The 27,530-nt window shown below is 31.0% G+C and overlaps 1 protein-coding gene across 8 annotated transcripts in view; it reads left to right on the forward strand.

The window, feature by feature from the left end:
* The window catches only part of LOC127738574 (dynein axonemal heavy chain 6-like), a 136,123-nt gene extending 108,919 nt beyond the window's left edge, over window positions 1-27,204 (forward strand). For all 8 annotated transcript variants that reach the window (XM_052249867.1, XM_052249865.1, XM_052249869.1 and 5 more), the window contains 19 exons: window positions 1,026-1,147; window positions 1,488-1,617; window positions 4,492-4,606; window positions 6,768-6,904; window positions 7,659-7,996; window positions 11,755-11,972; window positions 12,993-13,226; window positions 14,232-14,456; window positions 15,352-15,562; window positions 16,212-16,314; window positions 16,707-16,934; window positions 17,270-17,467; window positions 20,526-20,719; window positions 21,798-21,991; window positions 22,553-22,764; window positions 23,802-24,021; window positions 24,629-24,786; window positions 25,207-25,353; window positions 25,742-27,204. In XM_052249867.1, the coding sequence (XP_052105827.1) occupies window positions 1,026-1,147; window positions 1,488-1,617; window positions 4,492-4,606; window positions 6,768-6,904; window positions 7,659-7,996; window positions 11,755-11,972; window positions 12,993-13,226; window positions 14,232-14,456; window positions 15,352-15,562; window positions 16,212-16,314; window positions 16,707-16,934; window positions 17,270-17,467; window positions 20,526-20,719; window positions 21,798-21,991; window positions 22,553-22,764; window positions 23,802-24,021; window positions 24,629-24,786; window positions 25,207-25,353; window positions 25,742-25,963 (3,606 nt within the window). In that variant the 3' untranslated portion in view covers window positions 25,964-27,204. The remainder of the gene's footprint in view (window positions 1-1,025; window positions 1,148-1,487; window positions 1,618-4,491; window positions 4,607-6,767; window positions 6,905-7,658; window positions 7,997-11,754; window positions 11,973-12,992; window positions 13,227-14,231; window positions 14,457-15,351; window positions 15,563-16,211; window positions 16,315-16,706; window positions 16,935-17,269; window positions 17,468-20,525; window positions 20,720-21,797; window positions 21,992-22,552; window positions 22,765-23,801; window positions 24,022-24,628; window positions 24,787-25,206; window positions 25,354-25,741) is intronic.
* The last annotated feature ends 326 nt before the right edge of the window (window positions 27,205-27,530 follow it).

Genomic DNA, 27,530 nt, shown 5'->3' on the forward strand with positions numbered 1-27,530 from the left:
ACCAAGTTCTATGAACTATAGGTAATGATTGTTCAGTTTTTGCTTATACTGTTCAATATCTATTAACATTATAATGCATTGTCATTTCATTGTCCTGTTATTAGAATGAAATAGATTGGAATTGAAATGATATCTGTGGTAGGTTTCCTATAAAGGTAGAATGTCATTACTCATTAATTACGATATTTACCTTTATTGATTCTATTTATCAAATTCATTGTTTTCATTATTTTCTTCGCCTTCTGTGCTGACTTTTAAATGTTTGAAGTGACAACATCTGTTTCAGTCTTGCTAATTATTAAACTGTTGGTGTTTCTATTAATTGACTTTAATATTTTTGTGGGTATTTAGGAGAAACTGTTTGTTTGTAGGTTTGCTTATATAAAAATATTTTTCATACATCGAAAAAGTAAAATTTGCTAGGTATCTTGTTACCTCTGAGACGAACAGCATGTCTTAGTTTTTTGATATATGCTAAATCTGACACAAATTGTTTTGTAATCAGAACTGTTTGTAATGTACTCTATTGCCTATTGAAAAGTAATAAAGATTTTCACATTTTACCTGAGTAATAAATTCAAAATTTGATTTTATTTTTTGATTGATTTTAATGTGGCAACATCTACTCTGTAAAGTAAACATGGAAATATGAATCTGATGAGAAGGTCTGATGGTCAAAATGTTGTTTATGTAATTGGTTGGTAAATATGCAATAGTTAAATTTTACCAACCTTACGAGAATATTTGTATTAAAAATCTTTTGTACAAATGCATTATTACAGTGCAAGCCTTATTGTATGGGAAAAAATATGATTGATTGGGAGAACAGTCTTTACTATTAGAAGTTTGACAGTCCTGGTCCTTCCCTTTTTTATGAAAGAATGCAGACTATTTGATTCTAACTATGAATCCATTGTCACTTGACTTTAATACAGGATAGTTTTCATTAAAACACAGTAGTCGTAATTAAACTGAAAAAAAATGAAATTAATTTCTTCAGAAAAAGTGTTTTTTTGTGTTTATAGGAAGTAACAGAATCTCTAGATCCAGCTCTCAGACCAGTACTTCTAAGAGAAACATTTACCAGGGGTGGGCACACAGTCATCAAACTTGGTGATACAGAGATAGAATTTAATGATAATTTTAGGTAAGATATTTACATTGGTAAAGCAGAGATTATATTAAAAACATAAGGTAGATAGACATTATTTCAATACACATCTATGAGGTCCACCATCTTGGATTTGTTTCTTATAAAAATAAGATGTGGTATAATGATTGCCAATGAAACAACTGTCCACCAGATACCAAATGATGTAGAAGACTAGATGTTAACATTGTTTTCTCAGTTGATAATGTATGCTTTGGAAATTTGCAGACATTAAGACAAAATGCAGAATGCTTAGATTATAAAATTTTTGTTAACTGTTGAGTAGTCATACGAAGTACAGTAGTGTATTGTTATATATACAAACCCTCTGTTTCAGGCTATACATGACAACATCTATGTCCAATCCACATTACCTGCCTGCTGTCTATATTCAAGTTAATATCATAAACTTTACTGTCACATTTGAGGGACTACAGGAACAGCTTTTATCGGCAGTTGTTAGACAGGTAAGAACATGCTGTTGATTATTTTATCTATGCCTTATAAAATCAACCGTAAGCTTTCTGGACCACATTAGTTTTTGTTATATAGATGACCAAGAGGGTTTCTGTTTTCTATTTCTTACTTTTAAAAACACCAAAAAATATTGATCTCATTAAATTATTCCTGCAGTAATCCCTAAAGTGTTGTTGTTATAACAGCCTTCACATTTTATGTTTTTGCCATAACAACCCTGCATACCCGAGGTATCCACTTTAGGGATTCTATAGTATTGAAGATTTACTAGGTTCACTGTCCTTTTATATATTTTCATAATATTCAGATCCGTCTGCCTGTCACTTCCTGTGAGACAAGACTTCTGATTTTTATATTCCCACTGAGCATGAAATTTTTCATTATATTACCCAGATTCTGTATTATGGAATAATTTGATATTTGGTCTCGAACTTTTAAAATCTGAGTTGTACCATGTAAGAGATTTTTTGTTGGTTTTTTATGCCCCCGCCATAGTCAACAGGGTCATTTAGTGTAACCCTTAACTGTCTTTCCTATTTTCGTTTCTGCACTCTAACTTAAGTTTGCCTCATGCAAATTTTATAATACTCATACACAATGCTAAGAACTACAACACACAGACAGGGTTCAAACTTGGGTTGCGAGGCATTTACTGTTCTAGAGTTATGCCTCTTTTTATCTTGGAAAATTGCCAAGGTTGAGCGGGGGCATTCGTGTCCTCAGACACATTCTTCTTTTATTTTATTTTAGCTGAACATGAAATTTTCCATCAATGTCTAATGACATGTGGGGGATGTACTTTGCACGCCATTATTTTATGAGTGAACCTTCAAGAAATTTAAGAACAATTGTACGAGACTTTATTCAATAACTTTCCATAGTTTGTTGTGATTCTTTGATAATTAATTCTGTTTAGGGCTATGTCGTGATTTTCTAGTTTTATGTAATCTAATTTAAACACACCATTATAATGAACGGAATAATTTATATTGAGACAATAATGAAATATATCATTTAAATGAACAGAATGCTCATTATATCATCTATAGAGGAAGTTTTAAGATAGCATTGGTTGTGTTAATATAGAAAACTGTACATCAACCGATTTTTTAAAGAGTGAGAAAAATAATAAGGAAATTAATGTCTATATTTAAAAATATCTCTTTGAATTGAAATGGAGTTAACTATTTAAAAAAAAAAAGGTTAATATTTATTTATTTCAACTGTATTTAATAAGACCAAATATGTATGGCACTAATTTTATTTTCAATGAATGTGTGGTTCAGGGAACATCTGTTGGGAATGCCAACTTTTCACCTGTTTATTATGCTATAGGTGTAACAGACAGTTAGAGTAATAAGGCAAACTTTGTTAACACTTATTATATGCCCATTTACAGGACGTATTATAGTATACCATGTCTATCAGTCCGTCCGTCGTCAACATGTCAAACAATCACTCAAAAACGCTTTAACCAATTTTCATGAAACTTAGGTAAATTGTTTTTATCTGTTGATATAAGCTCCCTTTTGATTTTTATAAGTTTTAGATTTTATGTTTCCGAGTTATGGGATTTTATTCATAAAAAAGGGGGGATTTTCTAGTTTTCTGACAATAACTCAAAATGCTTTCAGCTGTTTTCATGAAACTTTGATGACTGGTTTATATTTATTGAAATAAGCTACCTTTAGTTTTTTTATAAATTTCTGATATGACATTGAGGAGTTATGGAACTTTGTTCGTTGAAAAAGTGACGGGCGTATCATGCGCTCATGGCCCTGCTCTTTATTGTGTTAAGGATTTGTTATGATGAATGACCTAGTTGACTTGTTAGATTATCAACCAGACAAGGATTAATGATTATTCATCTCATTAGGGACTAAAGTTTATCGCTATTTTGTGTATTTTTCCTTTGATCTTTTTTTGTTATAATTTTTCATATCATACTACTCGCTTGAGATGGAAAATTATCGTCAGAAAATAAGGAGGCATGTGACATTGTCAATGTAAACATGGACGACGTCATAGGCAAAATAGCAATAAACAAATTATCAATGGTCTTTCAAACTCAAGGATGTTTCTTTGCAACATTTCATCTCAGGGCTGTCACCCTTCGATGAGATTGTAGCTAAGGAACACCCTCTCATTTGAAAATTCATTGATAATCTATAAATATCAGTCAGTCATGTAATTGAATAGTACATAATTAATATTGTCAAAATGGAATTGCTTGCATGTAAATGAAACCAGTGCTAGGCACATTCAACTGAAGAAGCAAAATGTCCTATCTGTCTTTTATAACATATCATTTCTAGCAAACATGTGGGAAATTTACTGTAAATTCAGAAATTATTGCATGCATTTATTATTGCGATTTTTGACGAATTTTTTTCAGAATGTGAGTTCTTATTATTGCGATATTCGTGGAGTCGCATTATTCGCATTAATAAAAACCTCGCAATAATTTCTGAATTTACAGTAATCATAAATGATGCACCCCAAGCACCCCTCTAAATCCTCCTCTGAATATTATAAATAAAAATATTGCCACAAAAACTGTTTATTTACAAAGGCCATATGTATTTGATGGTATTGTTTGTTTATCATAAACACTTTATTTGTTATTATTTTATGATCGTTTAGAATTAATAGTTATCATTTAATGGCTCAAAGAAAGTTGATCAATTTTGTATCAGTAAGTTAATAGTCCTTGTAGAGATAAATACCAATAAAACAATTATAGATATTTGAAGTTACAATAATTACAATATATTAAGTTTTATGAAAATATTTTATTAGTTAATCAATGAAGTAATGTTGTCTTTTTGTCATAAATAGGGATACATTTAGTTCTTGTTTTCCAGGAAAAACCACAGCTTGAAAACCAAAGAAGTGAACTTCTGGAGAGTATAGCTGCTGATTTACAGTTCTTGAGAGATTTAGAAGATAAATCTTTAAGTTTACTACAGAAAACAGAAGGTCATTATTTAAAAAGTTTCCCTAACCTTTATGTATCCTCCATCATTTACCTTTCATTAGAAAATTTTGAGCCTGTTTATCTTCCATTAAAGAATGTATTGTATTCAAACTTACTACTTGTACATCAGTAAGTATAGATTTGATTAAACAGTTTCAATGAACAAACGATATTAGACCAATGATTTTCAATCCTAAACATGAAGTACAGTAGTGGTCAATAATATTTGAGTCATCCTGACCTACATTTCTTGCTTGAGTAACTTTGTTAAATTTTCTTGCTTGGGTTCATTTCTTAAGAACCCATGGATATGTAATATTTCAATATGATATATCCATTATGCAGTAAAACACTTTTATGTATCAAATCATGATTTCCTTGATAGAGGGTTGCTGCTTACATTTGGAAGCTATTGAGTCATGGGTTCCTTTTGGTAAAGTTGAAGTCATCCCTGCAAAAGTTTTACAAATACCATCATGATTTGTTTTGACCACTATGGAATATCTATATCACAGATTACCACTTGACTTATTGCTAAATCTTTACATGCTGTGAACAACATGATAGGTGCCATAACTGGAGCAGGATCTGCCGATACCAATATGAAAAGAAGCTTAATTGCATACCATAGATTCATTTGAAACAAAGACCCAAAAGAACTTTTTTGCATTTTATAAAATAACATTTCTCATAACATAAATTTTGTCCAATTTTCATGTCAAGTAATTTCCCTAACTAGCTATTTTTTTCTAATGCGGCATGAGGCAAACATCAATTAATCAATCCCTAATTAGCATAGATTATACAGAAATTTGCATGTTTTATTCTAGTTAAAAAAAAAAAGACTGTCTTGTTGAATCTTTTACTTTCTTTGTATTATTGTGACATCAAAGATCAAAGATCACATTAGCTTTATTCACGATGGAGATAGATTAATAAGCTTTTTTTTTTAAATCTATAAATCCTGGAATGTTTCCTATTCTATTGGGTTGACACAGTTTATATCAAGAAGCTTCCTGTTTTACAATGGATTTTTAGAAAATTTAATTATCTTCAATATGACTTATTTTACCTGCAGGATGTTTAGCAAACATCAGTAAATTGCAAAATTATTTGAAAATCCGGTTCATTTATAGTTATTAATTAATATTTTAGACAATTGTTTGTAAAAGTAATATATAAAAGAACAAATTTGTTGAATATTCATGACATTATTTGATGTTAGTTGAAATTGATAATTGTAATTATCAGAACAAAGAAAAATCAAAGTAAATTGTTTGAAAATCCGGTTCAGTTATAGTTATTAATAGATATTCTAGACAATAATCTGTAAAATACCAAAAAAGAACAAATGTATTGAATATTCATTAGTCATTATATGATGTGAGTTTAAATTGATTACTGTTATTATGGTTATTACCAAAAACAGATAAAAATCAAAGTGCTGTCATACTGTGTACTTACAAATAAAAAATCAAAGTGCTGTCATACTGTGTACTTACAAATCTAGTAAAAACAGGAAAAGGACCAACATTATATAATTTAGAAGATTAGAAAATTTAAGTTGTTTTCATGTTTATTGTCATGCAAATCAAGAGTTAAACATTTTCTAATAAGTAACTCTAAGAAAACTATTTAATACAGAACAAAAGGTTCAATACACTAAAAACAAGTCGAAAAAATCTTGAAGATATTCTTTCACTTTTCGAAAGGAATTGATTAAAAATTTCATTTGAAATCAATATTTTGGCTTAAACAGGAAATTGATTTGAACAATTTAGTTGTAGTACATTTTGTATTGTTTAAACTGAAGGGTACAGTGTAGTAGTACTTTTCTGAATTATTTACTGTGACTTGACTGTAAGTGTTGCTTTCCACCTATTGCAGTATATTCAAAATTCTGACCAAATTGCAGTTTGTTTTATCAAACCAAACTGTTCAACTGGTCAGTAATCTTAATGAACTGCTGTAGCAAACCACAGTCAAGTCGTGAAAGTGCAATGTGATAAAATAAAACATACTTCCAATCCTATTAGACTTTATTTACACTTTGATGATATTAGGAATTCAGTGGAGAGCAACACTTACAGTCAAGTCACAGTAGAATAATACAACCAATTGATTGTTTTAGAACAAAATGAATTTGTCATCTGATTATTGCAGGTCATATTCTTGATGATCAGGATCTGGTTGATACACTACAGAAAAGTAAAGGAATGGCTGAAGCAATGTACAAAAGAATTCAAAAGTCAGAAGACACAGAGAAAAAACTCAGTGTGGCCAGACAGAAATATCTGCCTGTAAGTTGATCTTAGTATTGCCATGATGGGAACGTCCCACCCTTCCGAAGCACCTGATTTCATACTCCAATTGAACTGATATTTAGTGGGCTTCTGGTTGCTCAATCTTTAGTTATTTGTATTGTGCTTTGAAAACTGTTTTGCCATAGTGTCTGTTTTTATTTGTATACTGTAAATTCAGAAATTATTGCATGCATTTGTTATTGTGATTATTGAAAAATGGACAAAAATGTGAAATTATATACATGTATTGCGATTTCAGGAAAATCTGCATACAGTATATGTATCAGATATCAGAATGTGAGTTCTTATTATTTTGATATTCATCCAGTCACATTATTTGCATTGATAAAAACCTGTCAATTGTTTCTGAATTTACAGTAAATTGTTTTTGAGCCATTATTATAATATTTAATTGTTGGTTAACATTAAACTTACAGATGAACAATCATTTTACAGTAGCTTAAAATGTAGAGATGAACAATCAGTTCCTTCTAAGTGAAACATATTGTGGATAGACAGACATATCTGATTATAAGGTTTTAGTGGAGCCATCAAGTACTCAATCAACTGATCATTATGTACCAGTTTTTCTCAAATGGTGAAGTCATGTGTTCTAATTTTTGTTGACAAATATCTACTAGAGAAGCCACATTGTACATTGGTGACTGCTTGATTATCTGGTATTGAAATTATGTACCAATTTTATTTTGACTGATTCCTAGAAGTAATCTGTTCTAATTTATGTTGACAGGTAGCTACCAGAGGTGCCACATTATACTTTGTATTAGCTGATCTATCTGGTATTGATGTTATGTACCAGTTCTCTCTAGAATGGTTCCAGCAGGACATGTTCATTTCATGTATAACCAATCAGAATCTGGTTGCCATGAAGGAGATGGAAAGAAAATCTAGTATCAGTCCTCACCTGACTGGTGTAATTAGACCAGATAGTCGACAGAGTGTAACCAGAGTTAGCATGGATAACAAAGCTAGCATTGAGTTATTTGGAAAATTGAAGGAATCTTTGCCATCAGTAAACACTGATGATCCTGCTGAGCTTAAAAAACATATGTTAGATATGATAAATAGGTAAATATAATAATTTACGTAAAAGAGAGGCGAAAGATACCAGAGGGACATTCAAACTCATAAGTCAAAAAATAAACTGACAATGCCATGGCTAAAAAAGAAAAAGACCAGCAGACAAACAAAAGTACACAAAACACAACATAGAAAACTAAAGACTGAGCAACAGGAACCCCACCAAAAACTGGGGGTGATCTCAGGTGCTCCGGAAGGGTAAGCAGATCCTGCTCCACATGTGGCACCCGTCGTGTTGCTCATGTTATTACAAACCCAGTAATGAGTCAAATTCGGTAGGCCACTTTCGGGAAAAGGGGCACAGGATTGTAGTTACGACATTAGGAACATATCCACTATCATCTGTGAAACGGATATGCTATCCAGACACCCTCCCTTGATATGATGAAAAGGAAGTATAAGTTATTTGTGACTAACAAAAGAACAGCTTTCCTTTTTAACCTAATTTTGAAAAACCATAAGACTTCATCTAAATGAGATGAATTAGGCATTGCCTAAAAAGCAAGCTTAGGAGTACTGTATACAGATAAGGAGATTTGGTATGATTGCCAAAGAGACAACTATCCACCAGAGTTCAAATGACAAAGATAAAAGCAATTATAGGTGACTGTACGACCTTCAAAAATGAGAAAAGCTCATAATGTATAGTTATACTGCTATATAAGGACCTGACAAGAAAAATGTGTAACAATTCAAATGAGAAAATGCCTAATGTTCAAACAAAAGTAGTCCAATGAGCTAAGATTTTGGCATTATGGGAAACTTCTAGAATTATCCAATCAAGTATAAAATGGTGTGCCTCTAATTGATCTGATGATGTGAGAAGAACAATGGATTAAAGTTAAGTTAAATTTACAGTAAGTTAAAATCCAAGATCAATACTCATGTCTAGGTTTGATATATTCTCATTCAAACTTGCATGCAGGTGCTTTAGAGGGACTAACCCAACATTTAGACAAAAGAAAGGCAGGCTTGACCTTCTGGTTATGCTTGATTGCCCATGGTTCAAATTTACATCAAATTCAGTACAGTTGTAAGATACAGGACATTTACTATTTAAGACTCGCAGTTAAACCATTCAATTTTTTTTTAAATACATGTACACGTATTAGAAAATGAATATTGTTTGCTTGTATTTAGTTACATGTTGATAATGTTAACAAATCGAGAGAGTATTGATGCTTGATGACAAAATTCATTATTCCTATCCAATTCCAAAAGTGCAATATATAAATAAGGAGATGTGGTATCATTGCCAATGAGACAACTATTCCATAAAGTTCGAATGAAGTGGATGTAAGCAATTACAGGCATCCGTACCGGCCTTCAACAATGAGAAAAACCCATACCGTATAGTCGGCTATTAAAGTCCCTGACATGAAAAATGTGAAACAATTCAGAAAAGAAAACTAACGTTCTCATTTATAACAAAACAATTTACGAAAAACAAATATGGCAGACTTGAACCAACAACAACCACTGAACTACAGGCTCCTGACTTGGCACAGACACATAAACAATGTTGTGGGGTTATGTTTTTTATCATTGATCACCAAAATATGGAAACGTAAAGAAAATTGTTTGGAACATATTTTACAGGTTTATGGCAATTACTCTTTTTGCAAAATCAATGAAGGAAATTCAAAAGGATGAAATTCAATCTGATACATACCTGTCAACTGACCCGGATCCTGGGGGTGTGACCCTAGATTTTCACAATTCTGAGGGGTCACCCGGAACACCCGCCGGGTGACCAAATAACCCGGGAATTTCGGAAAATAACCCGTTTTCACCCAGATTCCTAAGCCTTCAGACTGATTAGATATAAACTGATTTCTTTAAAATACCGGCAAATTCGTAATTCTTCCTGGACAAGAAGTTCAACTAGCTGTGTAAACTCAGCTCAAGTGACCCATTTCAGTGCATGGCTTCACTTGACAGCTTTGGTGTCAAACACACTGTTAATTAACACCAATTACCTTAGCTTTAGGTCGTAAATAATTTGTGTATTTCAAAGTTGTTTTAAAAACAATTTGAGTTACTTCCCCTTTTTTGTCAATTCACAATATACTCCTTAAACTTATGTTTTTTTTTGTAAAAAGATTAAATCTAAAATGAATTGAATGCCAAAACATATCAGAATAATACTTTACTTATTGTTCTATCTTAGAACAATTGAAAAATAAAAATTTTGAAAATTACTTTTTTCATCTATACCTCTTTTAACTGTTTAACTTTATTTTATTATATCCTAATATCAAATTTTATTAAACTGTTCAAAAGCTGCACAAAAGTATGTAAAGAAAACACATATTGGCACATTGTATGTCATGGACTGAATATGAACAGGAATTAATGCAATGTAACACAAATCTATCAATGGCCTCCAAGTGCAATGAAATAATAAAATGTACTTTTAAATTACTTAACCATGTGGACATGTATTGGAAACTTTGATATAAATTATAAGAACAATGTCCCCTATATACTGAAATTCAGCTCGAAAAAGTTTGTACGCATTATGACCTGAGATTTCATTCTTCTATGCAGGTCATCACCTGCATTTTCATTGTCATAGGTTGACAGGTATGATCTGATGTAGCTTTAATAATTTTTACATCAATTCTATTTTTCTGAACATTTCAAATGTCACTTAATGCATAAGTGAAATAAACAACCAGCTAGATTTTTTATTTATATGTAATTGATATCTTATTGCTGGTGTTGTTATGAAAATTTAATATGCTTCCAGGAAATTACAAGTTTTTTAGGTTTAAAATGTAAAAATCAATAAGCAACAAATTCAAAAAATTAAGTCTTGTACTTCAAATTTTCATAACAAATTGTACATTTTCTCAAGCAGAATTGTAGCTTCTTTAATTTAGATCTTGCGTGATAAGGTGAAATTTGATTCATTCCAATTTTAAAATAAATTGATTTCCTTGTATGATGATTTCATGATCAGCTTGACTCTATTGATGTTGAATCTTGTGGAATTTCTTTTTTCCTTTTATTTTATAATCTTATGTTATGGTTTGCATTAAAAAAAAACATAAAATTATTATTGATTGAGGAAAGCTTTAAATTGATACATTATGTACATGTGGAAACAGTTTCTTATTTAAGTTTTACGGTTTAGTACATGGATGGTATTAACTAGTTTAAAAATCCAGAAAATTTTACTGTAAAAGGGGTTTATTTTCACAGAGTTTGAATTTAGAGATTTTAAATTAGTTAGAAATAAACACCTTCAAAAATTTTCTATGTTATAGTATACAGAAACCCAGAAGCTCATACAATTCATTAACCAAAAGTAAGAGCAAAGACTGGTCGGTCGTGAGTCAGAATAAAGTGTCTGGGTAAGGTGACATAACTTCCTCCAGACTGTTACCTTGTGAACTAGCACGTTAAAAAACTGGCCCAGCGTGTTGGTCTAGTACAAAGTAGGGTTAATATTCATATTACATTATTAATATCATGTTCTGGTCCTGAATATGCATATTAATTTGCCGCTGGACATTAAGCATCCATCAATCATCATCATCATCATCATCTATTTGCAAAACATCAGTGGACATTTTAATTTTTTTTGTTGTAAACAAATAAATCCACCTAGTATCCATAGAAAAGTTTATGCAGCACTAGTTGCAAAAATCAGCGGATATTTATTCCTCTGTTTCAGCTGGACATCCACTATCTACAGGGTGGTCTCTGTTGATTTGTTTGTTTTATTACCACTATTTCAGGCTGACATCCAGTATCTACAGAGTTGTTTCTGTGGCACTTTTTGCCAGACACCAGTTGACATTTTCCTTCATGTTATGCTCTAGCATAATGAGAGCTAATGCAAAGTATACAGATATTGCTGAGGTTGGCAAGATTGAGGATGTGGAATGGCAGGTGTTCCTACAGGGAAATATTATGGCCAAAATGATGGATGAAAAGACATTAGAGGAACATGACGGTAAATTTAGTACTGTTGATTAATTAAGGAAATTTGTATTTTCGTGGATAACTGATTTCATTGTTTTACTAAAGTCTGCATACAAGCCCATAGAAAATTTGTACTTGATTAAACATGGTTCACCTATACCCTCAAAAACCATGAAAATTGTCATCCCACGAATAATAATGAATTCACAGTAAAATTCCTGATTGTTTTGATACTGTCAATGTATTTGTATGTATTATAGTAAAGACTGCAATACTTTTATTTGTATTTTCACTTAATTGGTTACAACATAAAACAATGTGTAAATCTGTAGGCAATAATTTCTTATTTGACCAAGCTATATATCAAAAAAGGTCAAAGTGTTGAAACCAAACCATTCTAGAGAAACTCTGGTAAATAAAGGATTAAGTCTACAGAATTGAGTTATATCACCTGAGCAGTATTGATTTCGGTACTGTGGATTTATTTGTTTTCATTAATACAAATTTACATGATTTGAGGAAGCATTGTATAATTTCGTTGATACTTGATTATGTGGTTTTGCCAAAGTTTGAATACAAGCTTATAGAAAATTTGTGCTTCATTGACCAATTAAATGCGTGGTTCACCTTCACCCACGAAACCAAGAAAATTGGTTACTCTACGAATGATAATGAATCCACAGGGCCTAACTATTTTTTTACATACTGTGGATTCATATATATTTTACGTGGGTACCAATTTTCGTGGATTGTGGAAAACTTGCATTTCCGGGGATATTTGATTTCGTGGCTTTGGCAAAGTTTGCATACATTCCTTTAGAAAATTTGTAATTCGTTGAACATTCAAATTTGTGGTTCCCCTGTACCTACGAAATCCATGAAAATTGGTATCCAACGAATAATAATGAATCCACAGTAAATCTTCTCAATGTCATCATTTTGTGTAGTTCAGCAATCTGATTCTTCAATAATGAAGATAACTAGTTATAAATTTTATAATTAAAAAAAGGTTGATGACAATGAAAAAAAAATGTTTTGCATATAATTACAGGACTAACTGCAATGGAAAGATTAGAAGCTCAGAACGGAGACAAATCAAAGCAAAAAAGTCCTCCTAAGTGGATATCTGAAGCTATGTGGCAGCAATGTCAACACTTAGAGGCTACCTTACCTGAGATGGACAAACTTTGCCGTAGTATTATGTCAAACAGTACACAGTGGAATACATTTTACAAGCTGGAAAATACTTATAAATTAATGACTGAGCCATTTACAAATCCAAAAGGTACTTAAACCAAAACTTTACTTCCCTGCTCTGAATTTAATTGTAAGTTACTAATGCATTCAAGAATTTTTTATGGACTAGATCAAGCAAGTCATTATTTTTTTATTGCACTTGCAATAAAATTTTAGTTTTACCAAACTTTTGCAAATGCGTGGTAGATTTGACATCTTTTCTACTGGGTTTTTCCAAGAAAAAAAGCAGTTACCAATTTGATGAAGTACAGTGGTTGGTTGTCATCAGTTTCTGTGCAATAACTTGTGAACCGTTCCACCAATGCTTTTCAAAGTTAAATATGTTGATACTTATGACAAACTAGAGGTCAAGTTCCATATTGATGATTTTCACTTTTACCTTTTAGGAGTTATGGTCCTTGATATATTGGAAAATGACATTTTATGTCGTTTCTTTTCAATAACTTATGAACCCTTCTACCAATGGTTTTCAAATTATAATATGTTGTTACTGATGACAAAATTGAGGTCAAGTTCAATATGGATGATTTTCACTTTTACTGTTCAGGAGTTTATGGTCCTTGATCTATTGAAAAATGACACTTTATGTCTTTTCCGTGCAATTACTTATGAACCATTTGACCAATGCTTTTAAAATTTTGATATGTTGTTACTGTTGAGAAAATGAAACTCATTTAGATGTTAATGATTTTGACCTTTGCTGTAAATGAGTTATGGTTCTTGATAGATTGAAAAATGGCATTTTGTGTTGTTTGAACACAATTACTTATGTACCGTTCTACCAATACTCTTTTAATTTGAATATGCTGATACAATGTTCTGATGACAAAATGTTGGTTAAGTTTAAATTGTCGATTTTCATTTTTCATTACTGCTGTTCAGGAGTTATGGTTCTTGATAGATTGGAAAATAGGCATAGACTGTGGCAGGTCAAAAAAGCCAGAATGCGCCTTTTAAATTAGAGAAAACTTAGTTTGCTATCAATTTGACAACTGATTCCTTGTTTATATATTGTGATATTTTAATGGTTTAGGTGAAGTGACAGAACATGGTATTGTTTTCCCATGGGAACAACTAAATGGTTTCCACAGGCTGTTGATAATCAAGGTTCTACGACCTGGACAGTTGGTGGAATCAGCTCAGAAGTTTGTTGAGGATCAGATGAGCAGCAGTTACCTATCCACAGGATCTTTTGATTTGAAAGAAATATATGACGAGTCCTCATCTAAAACTCCACTGATCTTTATACTTTCCCCAGGTTTGTTCTCGATCATAGATTATAGTATTTTAAAATATCTAGCTTGAATTTTATTCTAAATGTTGGAAAAGATTTTGTCAGTTAGTTTAAGTATAGGAAAGCTACTTTTATTGTACTGTTAAAAGGTGTTCAAGCTTTTATGATGCAAAAAATAAGAAAATAGTGTTTTTCTTTAATGTGGAGTTCAAATTTCCTATTGTATAGTATATTTTAAGCCATGAAGCTTCTGCATTAAACTAGATACTAAAATATATCTGTTATATAATAGATATTATTACAAGACACAATTTTTGTCATTCAAAGATACTAATTTACGAACTTATGAACTTCAGTGGTTTTTCTGATTTTTCATGTTTTTTTAGCAAATTTACATTTCACTAGTCATCACTTTCTTGTAAAATAAATGCAAGTCTTGTTTCTTATTTTTTTAATGGACTATTTTAATTTGAATACAGCGGGTAAGTAAATAGTTCTGGTTATATTAGCATGGAATTGTCTTTTATGACATTTAAATGTTCTCTGTTTATTTTTTGTTACTTTTTTTTTATATATTTTCTTTTGTACATTTTGAAGAAAATTTGGTATTATTTAATAGAGAATCATTTCTTTTAGTGTACACATCTGCATCTTTATCAATGGGTATAGCAAGCAGCAATTAATCTATCATCCTTGGGTACAATCGTGACAGATACTCACCAACCATCACTGCTTTAAGCTAGTTATGCATCTTGTGATGCCAGATTGTTGGTTTAGAGAATAATATATATTTTTGAAGCTACATCAAACTGGTATGAAACATTACAATCTCCATAATGATAAACAAAAATAGATTTAAAATTAAAGGAATGTTATTGTATTTTTTATGCAAATAAATTGATATTCATTTTTTTTTCAGGTACTGACCCTGCCAGTCAGTTAATCAGATTTGCCAAGGAAGAAAGAGGTAGTACTGTACATTTAGATATGATATCTCTTGGTCGAGGTCAAGGACCTAAAGCTGAAGAGCTCATCAATAAGGCAAAGATACTGAAAGGAAGATGGGTGTTCTTACAGAATTGTCATCTTGCTTCGTCATGGATGCCAAGACTGCAGGCCATTGTAGAAAAGTATGTATTCATTAAGTGGCATTTCATACAAAGTTCATTTGATCAGATTCATGACATTTAGTGTGAACGTCCACCCCCTACATCAACTTTCTATATGACAGAAGATGGTCTCTTGGTAAGCAATGTGAAATTCTGATTGTTGAAATATAAAGTGAAAGTTAAATTTTGACCCTTTTTCACAGTTTACCACCTGATTAATCATTAAACTTGTTTTTGGACAGGTAATATTTGCTTCTTTTAAATACCAAGCAGTCATCAATTAATCAAATTACTTTAGTTTACTTTTGAGTGATACTTTGACAATGTTATTATCAGTCTGTATTAGATTTTAGACTGATTTGATATTTGTTAATTTTCAACAACATAATTTTTGGGAGAAAGTTTATAATAGGATATTTTCGGATTGTGGCTTTTGATCCATGTAAAAAAAAAGGGTCAATATTTATCCATGGACTTAATTATATTATTCCTCATCAAGATCTGATATGCTTAAAATATATCCATGGACAATGTAATGATCAGATTTTTATTTCGCAGCTTGATCAAGGTAGCATCCAAAATCATAATCAGAAATAAAAAAGTTTTTTAATAAATTTTTAGAACACAACCTCTTTTATGGTATAATTTATGTATCATGATTTAATTATAGATTCAATGCCTCTACAGAAGAAGTAGATAAACAGTTTAGACTATGGTTAAGTTCTAATCCAGATCCTTGTTTCCCTATATCTATACTACAGACAGGAATGAAGGTAAGTCAAAGTTTGAGGGATAAACTGGAAAAGCACATCTTTTTGTTCTAGGAATTAAAAGAAACTTGATATCAACATAGAACATATCCTGAATTTATTTTTAGATAAATTATTGCTTTGTTAGCATCAGTATTAATTATATGTTTCTGCGCCTCAAACAAAATGTACAAGCCCTTGCTAACATGAAATTGAGAATGGAAACGGGAAGGTGTCAAAGAGACAACAACCCGACCAAAGAGCAGAAAACATGTCAGTTTCCTTGTTTAATTTTTCGATTTGTTAATTTTCTTTAGCATGGTACAATTTTCTCCTTGGATCCAGCACCAATTACAGAATCCTTTCAAATACAATTCTGTCTTACATTATAAAAAATATGTATGAATTTTACTTAGATGACAGTAGAGCCACCACAAGGTCTAAAAGCCAACATGTTGAGGGCTTTTGGTGGGTCTGGTACTGGTGTTGTTACTGAGAAGATGTATGAAGATGCAGTCCCAGGACCAGCCTGGCCCAAGCTTCTCTTTGGTCTCTGTCTATTTAACAGTGTCATACATGAAAGAAGAAAATATGGCAGACTTGGATGGAATATTGTTTATGGATTTAATGACTCTGATTTAGAGGTATTTCAATATTGTTGGAACATTTAAAAAAAATCAAATTCAACTCTTTACAATACAAATAAAATATGTGCCTTTTCTTAATCTGAATAACAACTAATAAATAATTTACATTTACAGTAAGTAAGGAAACTTTCAAGTGATTGTACATTCTTAAAACTTGAATATAACCATTTTTCTCATTAAATTCTCTTCTATGTGTTACAACAGATTATCAAAGTAGTGTTTAAATTTTGAATTTAAACATGTAGCAAGAACTCCAAGCATTGCATGTTCTCTTCATTACAAGTTATATAATTGATTGCAGAATTATAAAGGACACATTTATTTTTCTACAGGTGTCAATGCTGCAGTTATCTAACTTGTTAACAGAACACCCTAATGTGCCATGGAAAGCTTTGGCATACCTGACAGGGGAGGTAACCTATGGTGGGCGTGTCACAGATGAATGGGATAGAAGATGTTTACATGCTTTACTGGGAAGATTCTTCTGTCCTAGTGCTCTGTCTGATGATTATAGTTATTCTCCAGATGGGGTAAGTTTTATTATACAACCACAAAAAAAATTTTTTTGGGGAGGAGGAAGGGTGAATAGAAATCACTGACTGTCCATTTGTCAGAAGGTCGGTATGGTGTCTCTCTCAAATTGATATATGCATTGCAAGCCTAACTCCTAAGTGGGTGGACTGATATTGATTATACTTTGAACTGTTGTAGGGCACTACCTGAGGAATATAATGATTGTCCTAAAGGGAGAAAGATGAACTTACTTACTTCAATTATGCAATTTGTGGTATTAGTATTGTGGGCAGGGTTTTATCCCTTTTTGAGTTCCCAGTTCTAGTTTTTTGCAGCAAAAACAATGCATTGTGGCCATGTCAAGAAATTACAGGAAAGACTTTTGGGAAGTGCTGATGACTATGGTTACATATAATTTTGATAAGATGTTATAACATTATCTATCATATCTGTAAGAGAGCTAACAGGTAGGCACAGATCCAGAAATTTTCAAAAGGGGAAGGGGATTAATGTGTGTATTCCAGTCTAGTTCTAATAGATTTTTAATTAATTTAGAACAAAATTCGAAATAAAGGGGTGGGTTCAAACCACTAGAACACACACATGATCTGTCAATGTTATAAGGTTATTCATAACGTTCTTGTAACAATTTTTTTTAAGTAGTTTGTCTGATATATTCACTTTTCCTCAAATAAGATATGTTTGTTAAAAAAAAAGTCTACTTATATTTGCCGTGTCATATATCTATTAGGGAAAGACTCTTCCAAGTGCTGTACATAATATTCTACTGGATGTGTGAATTGAATTTGTAGTATGGAACTTAAAACAAAGTGACAGAATTCATTAATGTTAAGATTTTTCTGTCAAAGTGCTCTATTTTATTTTTGCCCAACTCTGTTAATTGAGATTGGTAGCAAGGTAGTTTACTTACAGTTGCCACAAAACAAGTGAATGAAGGGAAGAGTTTTCTGGCACATTTACTCTATTATATTCTACAGGTTGGGTAAGTTGAAAGGTAATTTATAGGGTTAGTTCATCTGGAATTTGAAATTGACTAAAATTTTGCAGCTTGCATCATTTATTTTTGTTCCTTGTTTCATCCACAGTCAAACTTTGGTAACTTTGATTATTGTAAAACCAAATAAGAATCAGGCATTTCAGTGTGCTGGTGCTGGGACCCAAATTGAAGATTACTGAGTTAAAATTCTTACTTAGGTTGTTGTGTCTGTCTTCTTTTCTCTTATTGAAACCTCAAGACCTTTGGTGAACTTTTTCACAAAAGTTTGTTAAAATCCATCCAAAAATGCCTTTAATTTTTTTTTTTTTTTAAATGTTTTAAAATGAAATTTGTAGCAAACATTTGTAGGTGACAAATACTAATGTCCATGCACTGTACTTTGAGTTATTGTAAATAATAATAACACTTTTGATTAGGTACCAGAAGAGGTAAGAGTAATACACTGGATCAAATTCTTTGCTTATCCTCTATGTATGTTGTGGCACTGTTTATTAATTTAAGGTAACAGTAACAAATATAATTGTCAAAGCTTGAAAAATGTAAAATTGAATTTCCTGTTTTATAAGTCAGAATTACAGTTTTATTCATTTTCAAAATAAGTCTTTAACATATTTTACTAACTTAGGAGGATTTAGAAATAAAAACATGTCAGTTTAAATATATATAATGTTAATTCATTTTGGGCATTGCATAAGTAAAAAGTAGTAATTTAAAAGAGATTTCATTTATTTTTTAACCAAAAAATTTGTTTTTTAATATATGAACAGTGTCTCAACACGCATGAGATTATACAATGCTTGTTACAAACTTAATTTATAGAAATCTTGTGCATGAAATTTTTCTTTCAGTATACACAGGATTATGACAGAGCTAGATGAAGTATTTAATAGGATGTAGTTTCAAAACAATATTTATTCTTAGAGAATTGCATGTTATTTCTGAAAACAAAAATAGTTTGAAACTAGCCTTTGCTTATCTTTGAAAGATTTTTTTTGTTTGATACAGATATTATAATAATTTTGAAAAGAGCCAATATGTCTTCAGCTATCTTATATGCTTGAGTGGAGTTGGAGGATAATTCTAATCTTTTTGATGATTGTAAATATTGTGCTTTTATCTGTCTGGATTCAAACATAAAATAAAATGTAAGAGTCCAAAATGGTTTTCCTAAGCAACCATTTGACATCTGCACCTACAGTTAAGTGATCATTACCATCCAAGAGTCAAGAGGCTACAATTAGTGATCAGTACTGGCCTATAGTACAGATTATTTTTGAAATTGTAGCAAAAGGATTATTAGTTTGAATCCTGACTTTGTCCTTAACAAAGTAAATGGGAAAACAGTACAGATATTATAAAAAAGCTGTTTATAATCTTGGTTTTGGTGTATTATCATATTATTCATATTTAAATTAATAAGGGGAAATAGTTGTGTGATTTTTTTATTATAATTTTTCATATTGGCCTTAACCAATATTATTGGGATTTTTGAAAATAAACTTTAGTTTTTATTACATGTCTAAACATGCATATTTTTATTCAAATTTTAGAAATAAGTCCTTTTAACGTTTACATAAGATTTATGTTGACAGTTTCAGATAGCATTAATTTAGCATCATTTTTTAGTTGGCACTTTACACAAATCCCTTTATTCTATCACTCTTTATGTCATTTCTACACTTTCCAACAATATATACTTCAAAATTTCATAAACTTCTTTTTTATGAAGGGAGATAACTGCATGGTAGTAAAAGGTTCATCATGCTTTGGAGAGCAAGCATGTATCATATATGGAAAACATTATAGGAAGATCAGGCATTTTTCTGCTTAATAAATGCTATTATTTAGTTTTTCAGACTCAAAGTTGGTTTTTACCCACATACACAATAATTTTTTTGAAGAAAAGGGTCCATTCTCTCAAAATAACTAAACCTGACAAGGTAGGAAAGTTGGATTCCAGTTATTTCTAAAAATGAAAATTCCTATATTTATCTCTTAATATTCATTTTAGATTCATTTTAGATTCCGCAGAAATTTAATTTATTCTTATTTTACAGATATATCGGCCATTGAAGACAAACTGTGCATTCCCTCAAATTGTTACCTACTTGGACACATTACCTAGCTATGATTCCCCAGAAGTGTTTGGTATGACAGAGAATGCTGAAAGAGCCTGTAGAATCTTGCAGGCAGATGATATGATAGAAACAATTGTCAGTGTGCAACCAAGGCTGTCCCTAGATATTATGGGGTAATTATAATTTCAATTTACATACAAAGACTGTTGCTAGATAAAAATCTGTCAGTGTACATCCAAGGTTGTCTCTGGATATATGTTATTAAGGTAGATGGGGTGTCTAAATTATAATCCATAGAATTTTTTAATAATTTGCCAAAATGTAGTTTATATCATGCTTTTTTGGAAAAAATAATAAAAAGAATGGGTCACGGGGCTTATTTTCACGCTACAGGTTGTGCAAAATTGACAGATTTTGTATAGATTATGCATGGAAAACGCAATTTTCTGCCATAAAACGAAAACTGCACCATAGAATTTTGAGATAAAACATGAGAAGATAGCTCTAATATTATACTTTCAGATAAGAAAAAGAAAAAATGGGGTCACCGGGCCCGTTTTCTTGCTACATAATAAAATAGATAAATTCCTAACACATTCTATTGTAAAAGTAACAATATTTGAATTATCTGCCCTTACATTTGAGTTGCCTCCCCTTATGTGGCAAAGTTAGAAAAAAATTGAATCAAACAAAAGTATTCTGTTTTTTGTAAAATACAACCATAAATATAATTAAACATGTCATTTTCTATATTAAAATGTAAATTCTTACACATGAATTACCCACTACTCTCAAAATTTGCACATTTTATTAAAGGTCTAGACCGATTATTTTCTGGTATTTCAAAATCCAAGATGGAGGATGACACCCTATCTACCTTAATTATATTGGAAGCGAACATCCAAATTGTAACAAGCTTTTTTTTTTTTTAACTCTGAATAGATATAAGAAGATGTGGTATGAGTGCCAATGAGACAACTCTCCATCCAAGTCAAAATTTGTAAAAGTAAACCATTATAGGCCAAAGTACGGCCTTCAGCACGGAGCCTTGGCTCACACCGAACAGCAAGCTATAAACGGCCCCAAAAATGACTAGTGTAAAACTATTGAAGTATATTTCAACATTTATGCAGTCTCAAAGATAAAATTTTAAAAGATTTTCCAAATAGACAAACTTTCTTAAATCGTGTTTTAAGCAATATGAACAAAATCTTTGTTTTTGCCTAAAAACATTATTTTTTTCCATTTTAGGAGTGATAAGAGTAATGATCAGATTGTACTGGAGATTTCTGAGAACATCATGAAGGAATTACCTGAGTCCATTGAAGCATTCATTTGTGATGAAGATGCCAATCCCATGATTCACCAGAATGTTCCCAGACCAACACTGAAAAATATCTTGTTTAAAGAAGTACCAGAAATGAAAGACAAGGATAAAGCAAAGAGTATGTGTAATATATATGTCACTGAAAACTGGTTGCAACTGCAATTTTCTCAAACTATCCCAATGGACCAATTTTGAGTTCTTTTTTTATGAATGATGTACACAGGTTGACTCGTGGTCAATCTGTGTAAATGACGTCATTTAACAATATACTTGAATGTAATTTAACATAAGAATTGTGTCATCAGAAGTGTACAGGAAATGCAAAAATTTAAATGTCTACTTTTAAGATTTTTAAGTCAAGTTATTGAAAATATTGTGTTGATAATTTTTTTGGCATTGTTATGTTATATATGCCTTTTTTGTCCTAATTTGCAGACACAATTTTTTACATGGATTTACTTGTATTCTGGTTAACCCATCTCTATAAAATTTTAAGGTATACGGTCTTGGGCAAAAAAAGGAAAACTGATTTTGGGAACTCTGGCACTACCTTTTAGACTTTGAAATGATAGTATGGTATCTACATGTGATTGTTTTGAATTAGAATGAAGATTCGATCTGCATGTGATCTGAAATATTTTTCTAACTATAATGGGTCATATTACTTTTTATTTTTCAGTTGTACAGGACTGTATAGAATCAGTAGTAGGAAATTCAGCATTGTTGACAGTGCTACGACAGGAAGTGGACAGATTTAATAATTTATTATCACTCATACATGTATCACTTAAGGAACTTTTAAAAGCAGTCAAAGGGGAGATAATCATGTCTGATGCATTAGAAGAGGCCTACAGTGCTTTCCTGGCACAGAGAGTCCCTCAGAGATGGAAGGTAAATTACAGCTGTTATCATAATGCTAGCAAGTTAAAGGTTTGGTTGGCTTGCTTGCTTTGTTTGTATTAATGTTTGCTCAAGCATTGTAATTAAGATTGACATCTGAAATCAGTATATAAAGGCAGAGTTAAACTTGTATACATTATACTTAAATTTGATTGAACACTATCAAATAAACAAATTTACCTATATACTGGTTTAACTCCGCCTACTTATATTGTTTGCAGATGTCAATCTTAATTACAATGCTTGAGCAAACATTAATACAAACAAAGCAAGCCAACCAGACTCTTACTCTGCATGCATCAGGAAATCGACAGTAACAGAAAATCTTTAACTTTTGGGATGGAAAATTCATTTTTATCATGAAAAAATTCAGTAAAAAAAAATCCAGAGTAAGCAAAACAAAACATTCATAATTTTTATTTATTAAAACCTGGTGTTGGTCACTATGACCATGCAATGATTCTTTCTAGTCTCATTTCTTATTACATACCTGTACCATACTGTGTTTTCAATTGGAGTTATGGTTTAGAAGTGAAAAAAGTATTAAAATTACGTAATAACCCTTTGTTTGAAAAATCATATATTAGTGATAATAAACACTTTCAATGTGGTCATATCATTTTCTGCAGGTCTTAGACTAGAGACTAAAAGAAATTTTGAAACTAGCATAAATGAATTATAAACCTAGAAAAAAATGGTGATAGTTAATTTGCAGTCACTTAAGTTAATGGTAAAATAAGGTCTGCTATTTAACAGAAGAAGTGTTTACAGTGTCAAATTAATGAGCAGCTCTTATTTTAGATATATAAGAGAGAAGTTGGCTTAGAACAGGTACAATGTACTCTCAAAATTCCTCCTATAAATGGTATAATGTTCTTGTGGAAATCTAAGAAAAGTATTCCCTAAACAGGACTTGAAACATTTTTTTTTTCAGAAGTATAAGGATAGTTTTCAAGTAAAACAAGTAATACCCACTTCAAAAGGTTTTACTTAGGAGAAAGTTCTAACATTTTCTTGTTTATTTCTAGAATGCTGCTTATGAATCCTGTAAACCACTTGGCTCCTGGATTTATGACCTGAAGTTGAGAGTAGATTTCTTTGCTATGTGGGCAGAACTGATCATTACCAATACAGAAAAGTTGATCAAACAAGCAGTTTCAACAAAAGGTGCCACAGAAGTAGAAGGAGAAGATTTAATGAGAAATCTACCAAGGGCTTTCTGGTTGTCAGGGTTCTTCTTCCCTCAAGGTAAAACTATAGTTTAATAAACCACTACTAAGAATGGCCACAATTTTACTCTAGTTGAGTTTATGATGTTTGCAAAGCAATTATAAATGGTCTATGATGTCAACTGATTTCTGTTGTGTTACTAAAAAATTGCAGGAAAATTTACAGTCAGACCTTCATATAAAGGTCACCATCAGGAATAAAGACAACAGACCTTATACAAGAGGTGACCTTTAATTTGAGGTTCATGATGATAACTTGACAAGATAAGATTTAGCTTATTAAAGGTAACCTTTTTAGCAGGTTTGGCTACTTTTTTCAAAGGTGAACATAATTGAACTTGGTCTAAGGTGCATAAATAATTGTTAGATATTGAGGTAGTGCACTGGTCTCAGTAGAAATGGTATAACTCTTTTTAAAAGTATAAACAGACAAATACGAGAGTATAAACAAGTATATCTACATGAAGCAGAGTGATACAAGATTTAATTCTCGTGTTCTGAAAGATTTTTTCATTACAAAAGTAACTGGAAATAATAAGAATATTAACAGCTTATTGTGTTGAATATCTAACAAGTCTGAAACAATATTTCAATGTAATGCTATAATTTATTGGTGTTTTTTGCAGGTTTCTTAACTGGAGTTTTACAGAATCATGCCAGGAAGGTTGGAATATCTGTTGACTCTTTAGTCTTCAACTTTGAAGTTCTGACTTCTAAGACTGACACTGAAGACAGTTTAGGTGACCTCAAGCAAAAATTGTCCATCAGAGAAGTAGCTTTTACTGTAAGTTGTTCATGCTCTAGCTTTTACTGTAAGTTGTTCATGCTCTAGCTTTTACTGTAAGTTGTAAATGCTCTAGCTTTTACTGTAAATTTTGTAAACTGTCCTTTGGAAAAGTAGCTTTTAATGAAAGTCGACTACACTGCCCATCAGACCAGTACCTACTAAATGAATGTTTTTTACAAAATCCATCAGAAATATAACTTTTACTGTAAGTCATCTATCAGTACACTGTTTAGCCAAGTTCAAGGTTTTACTGTAATTTACACTGTTTACAAGCTTTTACTGTAAGAGATTTACCGTCTATTAGAGATCAAGCTTTTAGTAAGTTGCTTACACTATGGAAATAAGGAGAAGTCCATACTTTGTCTATCATAAAGAAATTAACTTTGTTTTTACAAATGTTTGTGCTTTTTTTTTCAGGGTAAACCCCACACAGATGATGGTATTATAATTTTTGGATTGTATCTAGATGGAGCCAGATGGGATCCGAAAACAGAATGTTTACAAGATTCGTTACCTGGATTTAGATTTGCACATTTACCTGAGATATTATTCCAACCAGTACAGGTGGGTATAAAAATAAGATTTTACATACCAATGCAATGATTAATGAATTTCATATATCGTTATATTTGTAGTTTTCATTACTGATATGAAAGAGGTACATAATTACACTTTAACTGTTTCACAGTAAATTGTATACCCAAACTTTATCATGATCAGGTGTCCACTTTCAAGACAATGTCATGAGCTCTTTTTATGTATTAATATTCTTTCATCAAGTTAAAACAACAAAATAAATTACAGGCCAGGACATTTAATTCTCAAGTTGTAAAATAAAGTTATTTTTTAACATTTTCACAAAAAAGCTGTGATACATTTTAGTGTGACAATTATTTACTGGAACAAACTGTAAGCTGTACAGTATTTGTTAAATATGATTTATTTTTTTTAGACAACAACGGCAATAGAGTCGGACGATGAAAAAGAAGAGGAAGATGAAGAAAATTCTCATGTGTATGAATGTCCTCTTTACAGAACTTCAGCCAGGGCAGGGACATTGTCTTCTACAGGACATTCTACAAACTTTGTTACTGCTGTTTCCCTTCCCTCTGAACAGCAATCCAGATTCTGGGTCATGAGGGGTGTCGCTTTACTATGTCAGCTAGATGAATAGTGATGGAATTTACTGTGATGCTAACCAGACATAGTAATAGTTGGGGAAACTTTGTCTTTCCATTTGATAGTAGATTTTATAATGGAATGTAGCAATTTGATAACACTACTGCTGAATATTTAGTGAATATAATAAACATTATTTTTCTACAATTTACTTTACATTATTTTACTATTGTAATAAAAACCGTCCATTATTTTGTAGTTAAGAATTAAGAATTTACGTTTGATTTTGTACAGTTGAACTATTTTGTTGAAGTTTAATTTCTTGATTTTGTTAATGTATTTTTGAAGATAATAAATTTTATTTTTCTATGATTTATTTAATTTATTTAAATGAAGATTTTATTATTATACTTATCTGTGATATAAATGTAAATATTATTTTTTACAGAAAAATATGTAAATATAATGAGGATTCTTTTTATAATTTTATTTTTTTTGTATAAATTCAGTACTATATTATATCAACCAACATTATCAGTATTCCAAACCTAAGTTATAATTATGCCCAAGCTAAGAAAAAGCAGATTTTTATTGTGATTCTCTGTTTTCATTCATTTGTTTATGTGTTTTTTCCATTTGTCCATCTGCATTTTGTTTTTGCAACTGGATTTCAAGGAAACTTTCAAAAATCTGTAGGATTAAGTGCCATTAGGCACCTCTTATTTGTAGCTATTAATCCAAATGTTTGGGATTTCTTTTTACAAAACAATTGGACTTTTCCATGTGTATACAAATTGGTAATAGAGGGTATTTGTGATCAATGCTCATAGTTTTTCTAGTATCTGTTTTCATGTGAGTTGAAATCTTCCATCAACTTGTTTTTGGTGTCATATTTGCATTAGAAACTGGCCTATTCAAGTCATTATAACTGATATGTTTTAGAGAAAAACTGCAGTATTCTTTCATCATGCTTATTTAATTTTTTTTCTTTCAAATTCAGTATCATATTATCGATTCTATGTTTTAAAGTTTGTGTTGTTCACATAACAATCTGTATTTATATTTTGTTATGAAGAAATTGTTATGCATTTAATATGAAATTGATTTTTTTAATGCATTCTTAAAATATTTATAAAACTTTTGAAAGTAAATGAAATATTTACATCTATGGTGTTGATACACCAGAATGTTTAGTGTTTAAATGTTAAGTGAATATATTTATAACTCAACCGTCCAAAATTTATGTACTGCTGGTGAGATGCTGTGATAGTAAAAATAAAATGTTTTGTTCATGTATATTTTGTTATTAATGTGAAAACTATGTATGTAACTTTACACTTCAAAGTTCATGCATTAAAGGGGCATTAGCTGTCAAATTCACTTCACCGATTTGACTCAAATTTTCATATTTAAATTATAACACACTAAAACATATGCCCAAATTACAAAAAGCCTGAAATAAACAATTAACAATGCATGGACTCGATAATATGTATCAGCATTTTGTGTGTATTTTAGTCTAGACACCAGTTAATTAACTAACAGGCCACACCAATTTGATTAATAGTTCTTTGGATTTTCCCGCTCCTGTTTTGGAGAAATTGACTATTCAATTAAAAAAA

Source organism: Mytilus californianus, unplaced genomic scaffold, assembly GCF_021869535.1.
Source record: "Mytilus californianus isolate M0D057914Y unplaced genomic scaffold, xbMytCali1.0.p SCAF_4, whole genome shotgun sequence".
NCBI lineage: Eukaryota > Metazoa > Mollusca > Bivalvia > Mytilida > Mytilidae > Mytilus > Mytilus californianus.